The sequence below is a fragment of the Molothrus aeneus genome, chromosome 14, assembly GCF_037042795.1.
Source record: "Molothrus aeneus isolate 106 chromosome 14, BPBGC_Maene_1.0, whole genome shotgun sequence".
In the NCBI taxonomy this organism is placed as follows: domain Eukaryota; kingdom Metazoa; phylum Chordata; class Aves; order Passeriformes; family Icteridae; genus Molothrus; species Molothrus aeneus.
Genome location: NC_089659.1, coordinates 3,690,371 through 3,703,737, shown reverse-complemented (window position 1 = coordinate 3,703,737; position 13,367 = coordinate 3,690,371). Strand labels below are relative to the sequence as shown.

General features: G+C 51.7%; 1 protein-coding gene across 5 annotated transcripts in view; it reads right to left on the bottom strand.

Moving 5' to 3' along the window:
* Positions 1 to 1,290: 1,290 nt before the first annotated feature.
* LOC136562453 (gamma-aminobutyric acid receptor subunit alpha-3-like) overlaps positions 1,291 to 13,367 on the bottom strand; it is an 82,928-nt gene continuing 70,851 nt past the window's right edge. For all 5 annotated transcript variants that reach the window (XM_066559291.1, XM_066559292.1, XM_066559290.1 and 2 more), the window contains one exon: positions 1,291 to 10,928. In XM_066559291.1, the coding sequence (XP_066415388.1) occupies positions 10,599 to 10,928 (330 nt within the window). In that variant the 3' untranslated portion in view covers positions 1,291 to 10,598. The remainder of the gene's footprint in view (positions 10,929 to 13,367) is intronic.

Here is a 13,367-nt window from a genome sequence, read left to right as displayed (position 1 = left end):
TACATGGGGAGAAAAATCCTTCTTTCCATTAGTTGCTAAATATAAAGGTAGGGGAAACCAGCTCATGGCTCCAAAGAGATGCAGTGGAGTGTGTTCAAATGAAGCCCCCACACCCTGAACTGCTCTTTCAGCACACCACACACAGAACACGTCCCACTGGCTGGGGGACATGGCATGTGCTATCAAATATAGCATGTGTAAATCTAATATCCACAGGGGAGCCACAGTCAAAACTCCTGCAGGAAACACAAGCCCTGTGAGGAACATTTGAAGGAACTGGGGCTGTTTAGCCTGGAGAAGAGGAGGTGACCTTAGAGGTGACCTTATTGCTGTCTACACCTTCCTGAAGGGAGGCTGCAGACAGCTGGGGTTGGTCTCTGACAGAGCCAGAGGACACAGTCTCAGCTGCCTCAGGGAAGGGATAGGCTGGATATCTTGAAGAAATTTTTCACCAAAAGAATAATAAAGTACTAGGATGCTCTTCCCAGGGAGGTAGTAGAATCACCATCTCTGGAAGTGTTTAAAAAAGACTGGACATGGCACTTGGTGCTTTAGTTGAGGTGTGAGGGCATAGGCTGGGCTTGATGATCTTAGAGGTCCCTTCCAACCTCATTATTCTGTGGTTCTGTGAAAGGTGTCTGAACCATGGACAATTTGGGTTGAAAGGGACCTGAAAGCCCACCCAGCACCACCCCTGCCATGGGCAGGGACACCTTCCACTGTCCCAGGCTGCTCCCAGCCCTGCCCAGCCTGGCCTTGGGCACTGCCAGGGATCCAGGGGCAGCCCCAGCTGCTCTGGGTACCATGTGCCAGGGTCTCAGCACTCTTACAGAAAGAATTCCCTCCCAAATCCCATCTAACCCTGCCCTCTGGCAGTTCAGGTCCTGGCCAAGTCTCTTCTCCTTGCCCCTGGAGAAGTTTGGTTCATGTTGTGCACAGAGAAATGCCCAAAAGCTCCGTGGAGCAGCAGTGTCTGACCATGGGTCACCCACGGGGAGGGCAAAGCACCTCAGACCCCTCTCCCACCATTCACATCACCACCACCCTGCCTTCCAGACAATCTGACTTAATTAACCTTGTGCCCTCCCCTGTCATTGGAAGGGAAAGCATTTTAAATGTACCACCAGGAAATATTCTCAAGTTTTTACTTTTCCCCAGAATATTATTTTCTAATGGCTTGTTTGCCTGTCCGTGTGACAAACTCCCCAAATGGGCAGGTGGTCCAAAGCCCAGAGGGTTTGGCTTTGAGAACCAGACCTGGGGAAAATAACCATGATGACAAAAACCAGATTTTTTTTAAAATATGAATTTTTATTTATTTTGATCGGAGTTCGAGAGAGTGGGTAGAGTGGAACAGCAGAGTGATTTATTCAGTGAAGAGGTCTAGTCCCACCTTGTGTGCTACATCAGGAGGTTAGCAGGTATCACAAGAGTCTTCCTCCTCCTCCACTCAGCTTGCTGATCTTACTCATGTACTTCTTGTTTCTGATGTTTTCTAATCTCTCCTCAGAACTTCACTGTAATTTTTGAGGCATTTTTCTGTTGCTTTGACTTACTGAAAAAGCTAAAAGCTGAAAAAAATGGCAGGACTAAAAATCCTGCCAATTAGAATGGGCCTTTTTTTTCTTTTTTCCAGCAAAGGTTGAAAAATACAATTCAAAAATACAAACAGGCATTGAACATTGCACCAAAAAGCATTTGAAACACAGAAAAAAATCTCAGAAAGAAAGAGAGAGAGAGAGAGAAATAGAGAGAATAAAGGTCACAGTTTCCATGAGAAATCCCTTAAGAAAGTGGCTACCAGCTACTCAGTAGTGAAAACAAAGTCAACAAAAAGTTTTAAAAATGCTTTTTTTTCCCCGTAGATGTTATTTATTTACAGCTGTAATAACAGGATTGTCATGCATTAAACTGCTGCCAGCTAGATCCTTTCTCATAGTGGAGCAAAGAAAGTCTCACAAGATGGAAAACAAAGCTGAGGATGGCCAACAATGCTGGGCACAGGCTGGAGCCGAGGCAGGGACAATGGAGGTGCTCTCTGGGGTGCTGGGTGTGCTCTGTGCCAGGATGGGCTGCCCTGGAGTGGTGCTGCTGCCACCCTCTGTGCCCAAAGGAGCAGCTGGTGCCCTCCCCTTCAGGCAGGACATTTGCCTGCAGCTGTCCCCAGGTCGGTGACAGTGACAGCCTGGTGGGTGAAGGGGATGCTCCAGGCCACCTGGCAGGACTGGGGGGGCTGAGAAACTCCCTGGTGACAGCAGGGAGGAGCCCTTGCACTCTGAATGCAGCCTGGCAAAGGCAGGGTGGCAGAAACTCAGGTTTCCCAGCTCTGGCCCTGCTTTCTTGCAAAAATCAAATCATTTGACGTGTGTCTGCTGTTACATTTGCTGGGTGCCTTGCAGAAAGACAGGAGGCACAGACAGACTTTTCAGGGGAGCCAGGGTGCAGCTCACAGTGCAGCACCAGCCAATGATCTCATCAAGCTGACAGGGCCTTCAAGAAGCACTGAGAAGAGCCAAGAGCCTTCAAAGACTGTGGGAGCTCCCTGGCTTGTGCAGCAAACGTGAAACCAGGCTTCCCTCTCTCGGCAGAAGGGACTGGTAAAGTTTTAAAGTTTTTTTAACAGGAGAGATCTGCCCTGGTAGGGACTGGGACAGGGAGGAGCAGGACAGGAGAGAACAGGACAGAATAGCCAGAACTTAGAGCTTCACAAGCAAAAACCAGCATCACCCACTCATGGTGAAAGATGAGAAGCCCAGCGCTGGGACCGGCTCAAAGCCAAGGCTGTAAAGCAGCAGAGATTCCTGTGATGAGGCAGGCACACACCCAGGACAAGAACTGGTGACAGCCTTCATTCTCTTGGCTGGGACACCTCAAAGCCCTCCCTGCTGACTGCCACAAGCTCTCTCCAGCAGCAGAGGAGGGAACAGAGGAGCTACAAGTTCACTGAATGCTTCTCTGAGCCAGGGAGAGGCAGGGGTGATGCTGGGGGAGCTGGTGCTGGGTGCCTCTGTGAGGGGCTGTGAGCACAGCCCCACTGCTCACAGGCCACCCAACACCTGGGTGTGGTCCTGCTGGGGCTGAGATCAGGAGAGCAGCTCCTGCTCAGCCCTCCCACCATGCTCACACCCTCAGGCATCCCTGCTTTCCACCTGGAGGAGGATGAGCAGGGGCCAGGTGCCAGCACTGCCCTGAGCTAGGCAGGAGAGGCCAAGGTGTTCCTCTGGCCAGGGACAGCTGGAGTGGATCCCCCCAGGTGTTGTGCTCCTGCTGGAGCAGACTGAGGGTGAAGACTCCCCTGGTTGTGCCAGGGGCTGAGGAGCAATTGCTTGGTAGCACTCAGCTGTCAAAGGCATCTCAGGAGCATCCCCATGGGCAGGGCAGGACAAGGGCTGGGCTGGAGCACCTGGGACACTGGGGACTAAGTTTTCCTGAAAACCTAGGAACAAAAGGACTTAGGAACAAAAGGACTGAGGAAAATAACAATTTCTTTTCTTATAAAAGAAAAGAAATCCCGTAGTCTTGAGGTTCACAGTGCCCACCCTCTGCACCACTGTGGGTTAGATTTTCAGTGGTCATATACAGATGGATTTCTGTACAGATCAGCTATAAAAATGGAACCCTGATATGCTGTCACAGCAAGTCCCTGCTCCATGCAACAAGCCTGCACTGAGCCCCCAGAGTGGGGCAGCCTCTTCTCCCTGGCTCCCTTTACTCCCTTGCCTCCCAAAGCCCAGTGGGGAGGGTTCAGCTCATTCCAGAAGATTCAGCAAAGAGAATGAATGAGAGGGAAGTAAAAGAATTAAAAGTGGCCATTCTGGCTTTCAAAGACAAAGAGGTTTGACTTTTAGATGTAAAGAGTTTGTGAGCATAAATACACACACACACCTATGTATATATATATATATTAATATATAAATATGTAAAACCTTTGGCTGATGGAACAATAACAAGGTCAAACAGTAAATATTTATACCTGGAAGCCATCAATCTCATCTGTGCTGTGGCCTCTTGCCAAAACTGCCTTCAGAAGTAGTTTAGCTTGATGTGGAGAGGATTGGTGAGTTGCTTGGGTGTTTTTTCTTCCTATTGAATATTAATAGAGCATTTATGTTTCCATCAATGTGTCCTTTGCCCTGATTGGGCCCTCCCCAACCTCAGCAGGAGTCCTGGAGATGTTTCTCTGCAGGCTGCAAAATCCACACAGGTGGGATGGATTTTATCCAGGGAGGGATAAAATTTGGGGAAGAGGGCCTGGAGTGGGGGCTGGCCTGACCCTGTGTGCTGGGACAGCCCCAGCGCAGCTCTGCACAACTCCCAGGACCATGGAAGGGGAGCACCAACACATCCCTGCCAAGCCCTTCCCAAGAAAACCTGCAGGGAGGGCTCCCTGTGTGCTGCAGAGCTCTCCTGGACTCCCTGGCAGGATTCTGAAGGTCTCAGAGAGGCTCTCAGCAGAGCAGAGGCTCTTCCTGGGAGAGGTGACCTGCAGCAGGAGAAACCCTTCTGGGATGGGATTGATCCCCCCCTAGGGTTGGCTGAGAGGAATCCAAGACATGGACAGAAGAAATCAAGGATGAGAAATGGATGCAGCTGGTGCCCCTAGGATGGGCCAGCAGGGACAGGCTGGGGACAATCTCGTGCCTGGGAGCAGCAAGCCTGGGGTCTGCTCACACAGGAATGTCCTGCAGCAAACCAGCCAGGACCCTGCCAGTGCCACTGAGCTGCAGGGACCAGCACTGGGGGCTGTGCTGAGGCTGAGCTGGCTGCACAGAGGAGAGCAGGGAAGCTCTGTCTTGAGTGCTGGGTTGTGGGAACCCAGCACATCCCTCTGGCTGTCCTGGATGGCCAGGACCCCTGCCAGGGGGCTCAGAGACCCTGGCAAGGAGCCCAAAACACCTGTGGGTTTGATTATGACCCATGGAGCAAATTACCAACCTTAGATGAAGGTCAGCAAGCCACAACAGTTTAGGTAGAATAATAGTGAATTTATCACAAAGTGAAAAAGTAGATTTTGGGGTTTCTGGAATGGGGGTTCAGGGGGCAAGATGGAGGGATCTGGGTGTGTCCAGCCTTTCTCCTTCTTCTTCTTGGCCTCCATCTCCTGCTGTGATGTTGGCACTCACAGATTGGTTTAGAGTAGAAGCTCAGTGTCTAACATAGGTGATGGGTATTGGGAAGCAATTGTCAACATTGTACATGTAGTTTTTAGTATAAAGACATAACACAGCCCCAGGGGCAGGCAGAGTGCCTGGAACTGCCCTGCTGGATGGATCTCAGCAGGGCAGGAGAAAGAATTTTATAAATAAGAAACAATAAACAACCTTGAGACTGAGAAATGAAGAGCCCTGACTCCTTCTCCAGTGCCAGGCTGGGAAAAGAGACTTTCTAACACACCTTGGGGTCACTGTGGGCAGCAGAGACCCCAACACTGGGTGATGTCTGAGAAGCTTTCAAGACCTTCTGTGAGGGAAACTCCATCAGACCCTGAGGAGAACAGTGGCACTGAGGGACCACCTCTGCCCAGGCCTCTCCTGTCACCCCACAGGGATGTTCTCCACGCTGACACCAAAGTGGAGCTCTCAGTGGCCACATCTGCTGTCCCTGCCTGCTGAGGGACCCCAGAGGAGCTGTCCCTGCCTCCCCAGGCTCAGTTCTCTGCCCATGTGCAGTTTCAAAAGAGGGAAGGGGCAAGCTGCCAGTGCCAAAATGTCCCTCTGACATTTCCAGCAGGAACGAAGCTGCAGGCTGGGACTGCACTGTGTGTTCTCCAGGTGGTGTGAGCTGCAAAACAAGAGTGCAGACCAACAGCTCGTTTTTAGCACCCTAAAAGATTTCCAATCCCTGCCTGGGAGAGTCTCTTCAAGTCAGGGAAGTTTGGGCCTTGCAAGAAGAAAAGAAATACTGGAGTCTTGTGGTTCACAGTGCCCACTGTCTGCACAACTGTGGGTTAGATATCAGTGGTCTTATACAGATCGATTTCTACACAGATCAGCTATAAAAATGGAACCCTTCTATGCTATCACAGCAAGCCTAAAACTGCAGTAATTGATGCTGGATTAGTTCTGGCCTGGCAAGCACTTAGAAGAAGCCCCCATCAACAGCCTCGTGTTAACTGGGAGGGAAAAGTCCTAATTTGAGTCACTGACAGTTTTATAAAAAAAGAACATTATCTTCTCTGTGATGTCTGCTGGCAGGAGATGTTAAACCACTTATTTATAACTATCTTCCCAAAATGCTTTCCTGCTTGGAAGCCAAACTAGAAATCCTCTTTGGTTTGTTGTCTTTAACCAAAGGATGCTGGTACTTCTGCTTCCAGCTGGCAAAGGCACTCAGAGCCCATGCCAGCCTTTGGTTGGGAACAGACTTGGCTTCCCAGGCTGCTCACACAGGCACAGGAAGGCAGGTTGGGGAAGGGCCAGCAGGTGGGTGTCACGGGCAAGCCACATCAGTGTCACTGTCCTGGGCAGGGACAGGAGGGCAGGGACAGGCAGGAATTGACCTGTGAATGGGGACAGCAGGAATTCACCTGTGAATGGGGACAGGCAGGAATTCACCTGTAAATAGGGACAGACAGGAATTCACCTGTTAATAGGGACAGGCAGGAATTAACCTGTAAATAGGGACAGGCAGGAATTCACCTGTGAATAGGGACAGACAGGAATTCACCTGTTAATAGGGACAGGCAGGAATTAACCTGTAAATAGGGACAGGCAGGAATTCACCTGTTAATAGGGACAGGCAGGAATTCACCTGTGAATAGGGACAGACAGGAATTCACCTGTAAATAGGGACAGGCAGGAATTCACCTGTGGGCAGGGACAGGCAGGAATTCACCAGTGAGCAGGGACAGGCTGGAATTCACCTGTTAATAGGGACAGGCAGGAATTCACCTGTGGGCAGGGACAGGCAGGAATTCACCAGTGAGCAGGGACAGGCTGGAATTCACCTGTTAATAGGGACAGGCAGGAATTCACCTGTGAATGGGGACAGCAGGAATTCACCTGTGAATGGGGACAGGCTGGAATTCACCTGTGAATGGGGACAGGCAGGAATTCACCTGTAAATAGGGACAGCAGGAATTCACCTGTGGGTAGGGACAGGCAGGAATTCACCTGTGAATGGGGACAGCAGGAATTCACCTGTGAATGGGGACAGCAGGAATTCACCCTGACAGTTCAGAGAGAGGGGTTGGGTCACTGCAGGAAGGAGGGAGGGAGGAGGCTCAGGAGCTGCCCCAGTGCTGTGTCCAGCCCCTCTCCTGGGCATCACCCCACAGCACTGACCCTGGGCAGGCAGAAAAGGCAGCCCCAGGGTGCTTGGGGCTGATGGGAAGAGCTGACACCTGAATGTGCCCAGCTCTGGCCCCTCAGCTTGGGAAGGACTTGGAGATTCCTGAATGAGTCCAGAGGAGGCAACGAGGCTGGAGAGGGGCTGGGAACACAAACCCTGTGAGTGAGGAACCCCTGAGGGAGCTGGGGGTGCTCAGCCTGGAGCAAAGGAGACTCAGGGCTGCCCCCATCGCTCTGCACAGCTCCTGAAAGGTGCCTGTGCTCAGCTGGGGCTGGGCTCTTTCTCCAGCAGCACTGACACAACCAGAGCACACAGCCTCGAGCTGCACCAGGGGCAGTTTAGGTTAGATGTTAGAAAGAAATTCTTCACAGAAAGAGTGATGGGGCACTGGAATCATCTGCCCAGGGAGGTGGTGGAGCCACCATCCCTGGACATTTAAAAAAAGCCTGGACGTGGCACTCAGTGCCATGGTTTAGTTGATGAGGAGGTGTTAGGCCATAGGTTGGACTAGATGATCCTAAAGGTCTTTTCCAACCTAATTAATTCTGTGATTCTGTGACAATTTATGGAGAGCTCTACAAAGCAGGCACTGACAGACAGTGACATGACTCTTGGGGAAAAAGGATTTTGGGGCATTCCCAGGCTACCAGAGGAAACCACCTCTGCAGCAGGGCCAGCTAAGTCAGCTAAGTCATTGGATGCAGCATTTAAACTTGCTGTAATTCCATTAGCAAACACAACATTCTCTTTGTGACCATTTTATTGTGTTGGCTTTGCTTGTTGTAGAGTTTCTATTCCATTCACTTAGGCCTGAGGATTATAGTGACACGAATGCTTCATGAGACACCCTTCATCTGGCTTATTTAAGAAAATGTTTCCCAACCAGGGAGCTGCAGCCCTTCCCAGTGCAGAGCCCAGGGAGCAGAAGGGTGGCAGGAAGGGAACTCACTGCTGGGGGAGTGTTGGGGTTGCCTGGGGAGTTGAGGGGCTTGGGGACACATCCAGGCAGGGATGGGGCAGCTGGGGGGTCACAGTGGGGTGGCTGCAGGCCCAGCAGGCAGAACCAGGTGCCAAAGGAGCCAGGATGTCCTCCCTGCCCAGCAGAAGGGCTGGGGGTGCTGCACCCTCCCCTCTGCTCCCCCAGCCCGATGCTGCAGACAGTGGGAGAGCTCCTGGGTCCTCCCAGCCAGCAGGGAGCCCCTGGGATGAAAGGCACTGTAGAAATGACATGGCTTGGGGTGCACGAGCTGTGAGAGAGGATGTGGACAGAGCTGCTTTCCTTAGCAGCAGTTTGAGGGGGTTTCTAGTTCCTCCTCCCCAGTGTTGCCAGCCACGTGGATGTGCTTGTGGACTCAACACCCTTTACTGGGCTAAACATCTCCAAACTCCTCTGCAAATCTCAGCTGTGGGCAGGGGGAGTGACTGCACTGCTGCTGAGCCATGAGGTTGGTAAGGGACAGGCAGGACATGCACCAGTGCCACCCACTGCAGGACAGAGTGCCCTGGCCTTCCTCACTCCATCCTGACACCCCCATGGATATTCCAGGTGGGGAAAAGCCTGTGCCTTGTGCTCAGCCCTGCTCCTGCAGGGGCAGGGGAAGCTGAGCCTGGCACAGGGGCTCAAAGCAACGCTGAAGGCATCACCCTGGGGCTGCTGGGGGCTTGGCTGGGCTGCATGAGCCCAAAACACACTGGGGGCAGCTCTGGGGGGCAGAGGGAGGCCCAAGGAAGAGGGGGTGCACCCCTCTGTGGCAGCAGGACCAAGCCACCCCAAGGAATCACCAGGCACAGGATGTCCCTCCTTGCAGGATGGACAGTGTGCCCATGGACAGATGGCTTGGCTGGCCCCACTTTGTGCTGCTGCTGGGAAAGGGACAAACACTGGTTTGGGCGCACTGTGGTGGTCAGGAAGGGAGAAAAAGCCTCTCTCCAAGGCACTGGAGGGCTTTCCTTGCAGGAGGGTGCAGGGTTAGACTGGGCCTTGCCTCAGCTGCTCTGTGGGATGGCAGCTGGCTCAGGTGGCTCTGTGGGACATCAGTGTCACCCTGCTCTTCCAAAGAGCCCCTCCTGCTGTTTCCCCGTGGGGCTGGGGATGCTCCAGATCACCAGGGGCAGGGAGAGCCTTGGGGACCACCCATCCCCTGGCTCATCCCTGTGGCAGGTCCCACAGGGAACATCCTGCACCGGAGCAGGGATTTGCCGTGAGCTGGGCTGCCCCAGGCGGGGCTCCTCCCCATCAGAGCCGAGGGGAGGGAGCTGCCCTGCCTAAACCCAGGTGTGAGACACCAAGGAGGGCTGCTGGGCAACCACAGGAAGGTGAAGGGGAGGCTGGAAGGAGGTCTGGGACAGAGGATCTGCTAAGAAGGATGAGTGGATGGGGCCATAAGAGAAAGTGCCAGACCATCCACCTGAGCAGGAGCTCTGTGGTTGCCAGGCCTGATGCTGGGTGCATGCAGCCCCACAGCTGCCATCTCCTCCAAGGCTTTGTAAAGCTTCTCCCTGGACTTCCTGACTGAGAAAAATGATTTCTCTGGTGGGAACCACACTTCCTGCTAACACAAGCTGCCCCAAGAGTGCAGGATGCCAGCCAGACAGGGCCTTTCTGGTCTGGAGAGACAAAACCAGCTGGGTTTGGTGAAGACAGAGAGGAAGAAGACCTGCAGTCCCTACAAGATGCTGCCACCAAAGGCTCTGGGGTAGCTCCACAGCAGTGGTAGGATTGCCCCAGCTGGCCCAGGCCAGGCTGCTCCCCTGTCCCCATAGGTGACCAGCTCACCTGCACTCACAGCCCAGGTGCAGGAGCCAGCAGGAAGTGCCAGGCACTGACGAGGAGCCTGGCTGAGCGAGTGACACAGCCTGCAGCCAGGTGTCCAGGAGCATCCCCCGTGCCAGGGCAGCCCATCTCGCAGGAGGAGGAGCCCCTGGGGACAGCATGGAATGGCAGAGGCATGAAGACCATGGGGACCACAGGAGGTGGCAGAGGAGAGATGGCAGCACAGGGGGACTTGGTCAGATGGGTGACAGCAGACTTAAGATGTTAGAGGCACAACTTGTTATGATCCCTTATTATTTTTTTTTTTTTAGCTTTCATCATCAAAGTAAACGAAACCAAAGTATATATGGGATTAAATTAAAATCACAGTTTTGTTTACATTATAAAAGAGTGACATAATAATAATAATAATAATAATAACCATAATCATAATACCAAATGAACAATAATAATTAAACAAAACAAGAAAAGAAGAAAGCCCTGGAGAATTCCTGCTGGGATGATGCTGACAGATGGAAGGTTTGTGTGACCTGTTTTACTGTTTGGGGATCATTCCCTTGATAGCTGACTCCCGGTTCACATAGGTGGCCCAGTAGACCAGGTTGAAAATGGCAAAGAGCACTGGGAAGACGATGCGGGACATCTTGTCTACCTTGCTGACGCTGTTGTAGGTCTTCTTGCTCTCGGGGAGCTTCTCCTCCAGGCGGGGCAGCTTGGGGGGCACGCTGGTGGCAGTGGCTGTGGCAGCTGCACTCTTGGAGATGGTGGGCAGGCCGGGCTCCTTGGAGATGTTCAGGGCGTAGGTAGTGCCAACGATGTTGTAGGTGTTGTTGGTCTTCTTGGCCAGCGCCACCGGCTCTTTTTTCTAGGGGAGGTGGGAGGGGAGAAAAGGAAAAAACAAACAACAAACAAACAGAGGTGAAGTGGCAGAGAAGGGCACGGAGAATGTTCTGTCCTCTGAGTTTACCTGCTTGTCCAGGTGAGGAGGTGGAGAAGGGTGTGAGGAGCAGGAGGCCAGGAAGGGAGGAATGCACCTTGTGAAAGGAGAATGCAAAAAGGAATGACACCCCGTGTGCTCATCCTTGGGGAAGAACTGCATTTTCTGCTTGGCTGGCTGCTTCCTGGGTCAGGTGAGAGGAGGACACAGCACACAGGATTACAGCTTGATTTTATTTTTTTGGTGGCAAAAAGCCATATTAAGAGTATGGGCAACAGCATTGCAGTATTTTTGCACCGTATTTCAATGCCCTGAGTTCCTCACAGGAGCACCTTATGATTTAACACAATGATGTTCAAATTGTTTCTGGAACCCTTTAGAGCACCTCGTGACCCACCCAGGTCAGGTACAGAACAGATGGGAGGCATTTGCACCAACCAGGGTTTGTGGAATGCTCAGCATAGCACTACAGGGCAGAGGGAAGCCTTTCCTCCTGCCTTCCTACCCAAGGGATGCTGAAAATCATGGGAGGTGAGGGAATCCCTCCCACAGGGCTCTGGGGGACAGCATGTGTGCTGCACTGAGGACAAACTGCAGAGACAACAGCACAAGAGGCCCTTGTGTGTCAGATGGGATGCACTGAAGGATGAGGGTGAATGCTGGGACACGCAGTTCAGTGTTCATGAGGATGGGTGGGCAGGAAGATGGACCTAGGGGGTCATGACAGGGGTTGGCCCCTCTCTGGTATCTTCCTGCTGCTACCAGGCACCCGGGTCCAGCTGCACTGTGCTTTATAAAGCAACCCAAGGCTACAGGGAGAAGGCCACAGAATGAAATCTGCACTCAGGTACCCCACAGGTGCCCCCTGCTACACCAGGAGCCAGCACCAGACACAGCAGTGCCTCATGGTGGGACTCTGCTCTCTAAACTCAGAACAAGGTGTGCCTTTGGATGACTTCTTTTCTGTTCCAAAGCAATTGAAACACAAGGTGAGGCTCATCCAGGCATTTCCCAGTGTTGCTAGGCACGGTCATGCACGTTCCTATGAGGGAAGCACTTCAGGAGGAGAGAGGGCTTTGGCTTTCAGTGCTGCATTCCATTTTAAATGTGTCTACAGTCACCATGGATATTCCTGGTTACCTTAGGAAATGAATTTTCCACAGGGATTTTCAGAGGGACACTACAAGCAGACTTCTGTGCAATCTTTAAACCCCTCTCCAATAACACCACAGCCAGGCAGCCTTGTAATAATGTCAGCAATTACAGAAATTAACTTTTTAGGAGAAGGTCTAGATGTCTTCAGGCTCCAGACCAGACTAAACCACTGTTTGGACCATATTCACAGTGTTTGATGGTCTTTAACAATTAACTGGGTCTGATTCTGCAGTCATTAGAGCTATGTCAAGGTGTTCCCTCTGCACAGCAGATGAACTTTTCCTGCTAAAGAACTGACAAAAAGCAATTAAAGGGCTAAAGATGCTTCACCTATTAAAACACTTAAATATGCTTAAGTATGATTACTTATTAACACAGCTACAGGAGGCAATAAAATAATTAAAAATCAGTAATGAAATGAAAAACAGATTGTTGTTCACAGAGCATGATTGGCAGTGCACTGTGATTATCTTAGTGTTAATCAGCCATGTTATTCATTAGAGGAATAAGATGAATACCAGTGACATGACATTTTCAACCTGGACAACTTTCCTGCCCTAGAGTTTGGAAAGTGGACCCATATGAAAACAGCTGAAATGGAGTAAAGTCAGGTAAATCTGGGTGCTGTGGGTGGTGACAGCGAGCTGCTGCTCCCAACAGTGTGATCCAGAGCCCCCAAGCACTAATTTGGGCCTCCCTGGACCTCAGATCAGGATGTTCAAGCTTGGGAACCTTCATCCAGGGGCTTTTCCCAGCTGTCCATGGAGTCCTCACCCTGCTCAGAGCTGGGAGCACCCAGAGACCCACACTGCCTACCCCATGCATGTGCTCTCCATGTGTCCTGCCCCTGAGATGTCAGAGAAATGGTTCAGCCTGGTTGCTGGGCTTTATAAATGAGTTTTCCAGGCAAGGTTTTGACACTCAAACAAAGCAAAATGTGCTTGTTGCTGTTAGCTGCAAAGTAGCTCCCAGCCTTCACTCTGCACCTTCATCTGTGAGCAATTCCACATCCTCCTGGAACAGAAGGAGAGAGTGGATAAACAGGAGGAACCCCCACATTTGCTTTGAAAACTTGTCCTATTTAAAACCTCTATTTTGCAAAGCAATTCCTGCACTTATGGTCCCATTGAGGCCCAGGGAGACTGAATTGCTGCACAAAGATGTCCTTGTGCTGGTCTCCTGAGGGAAAAGCTGTAGAATGTGGTGTAGAGA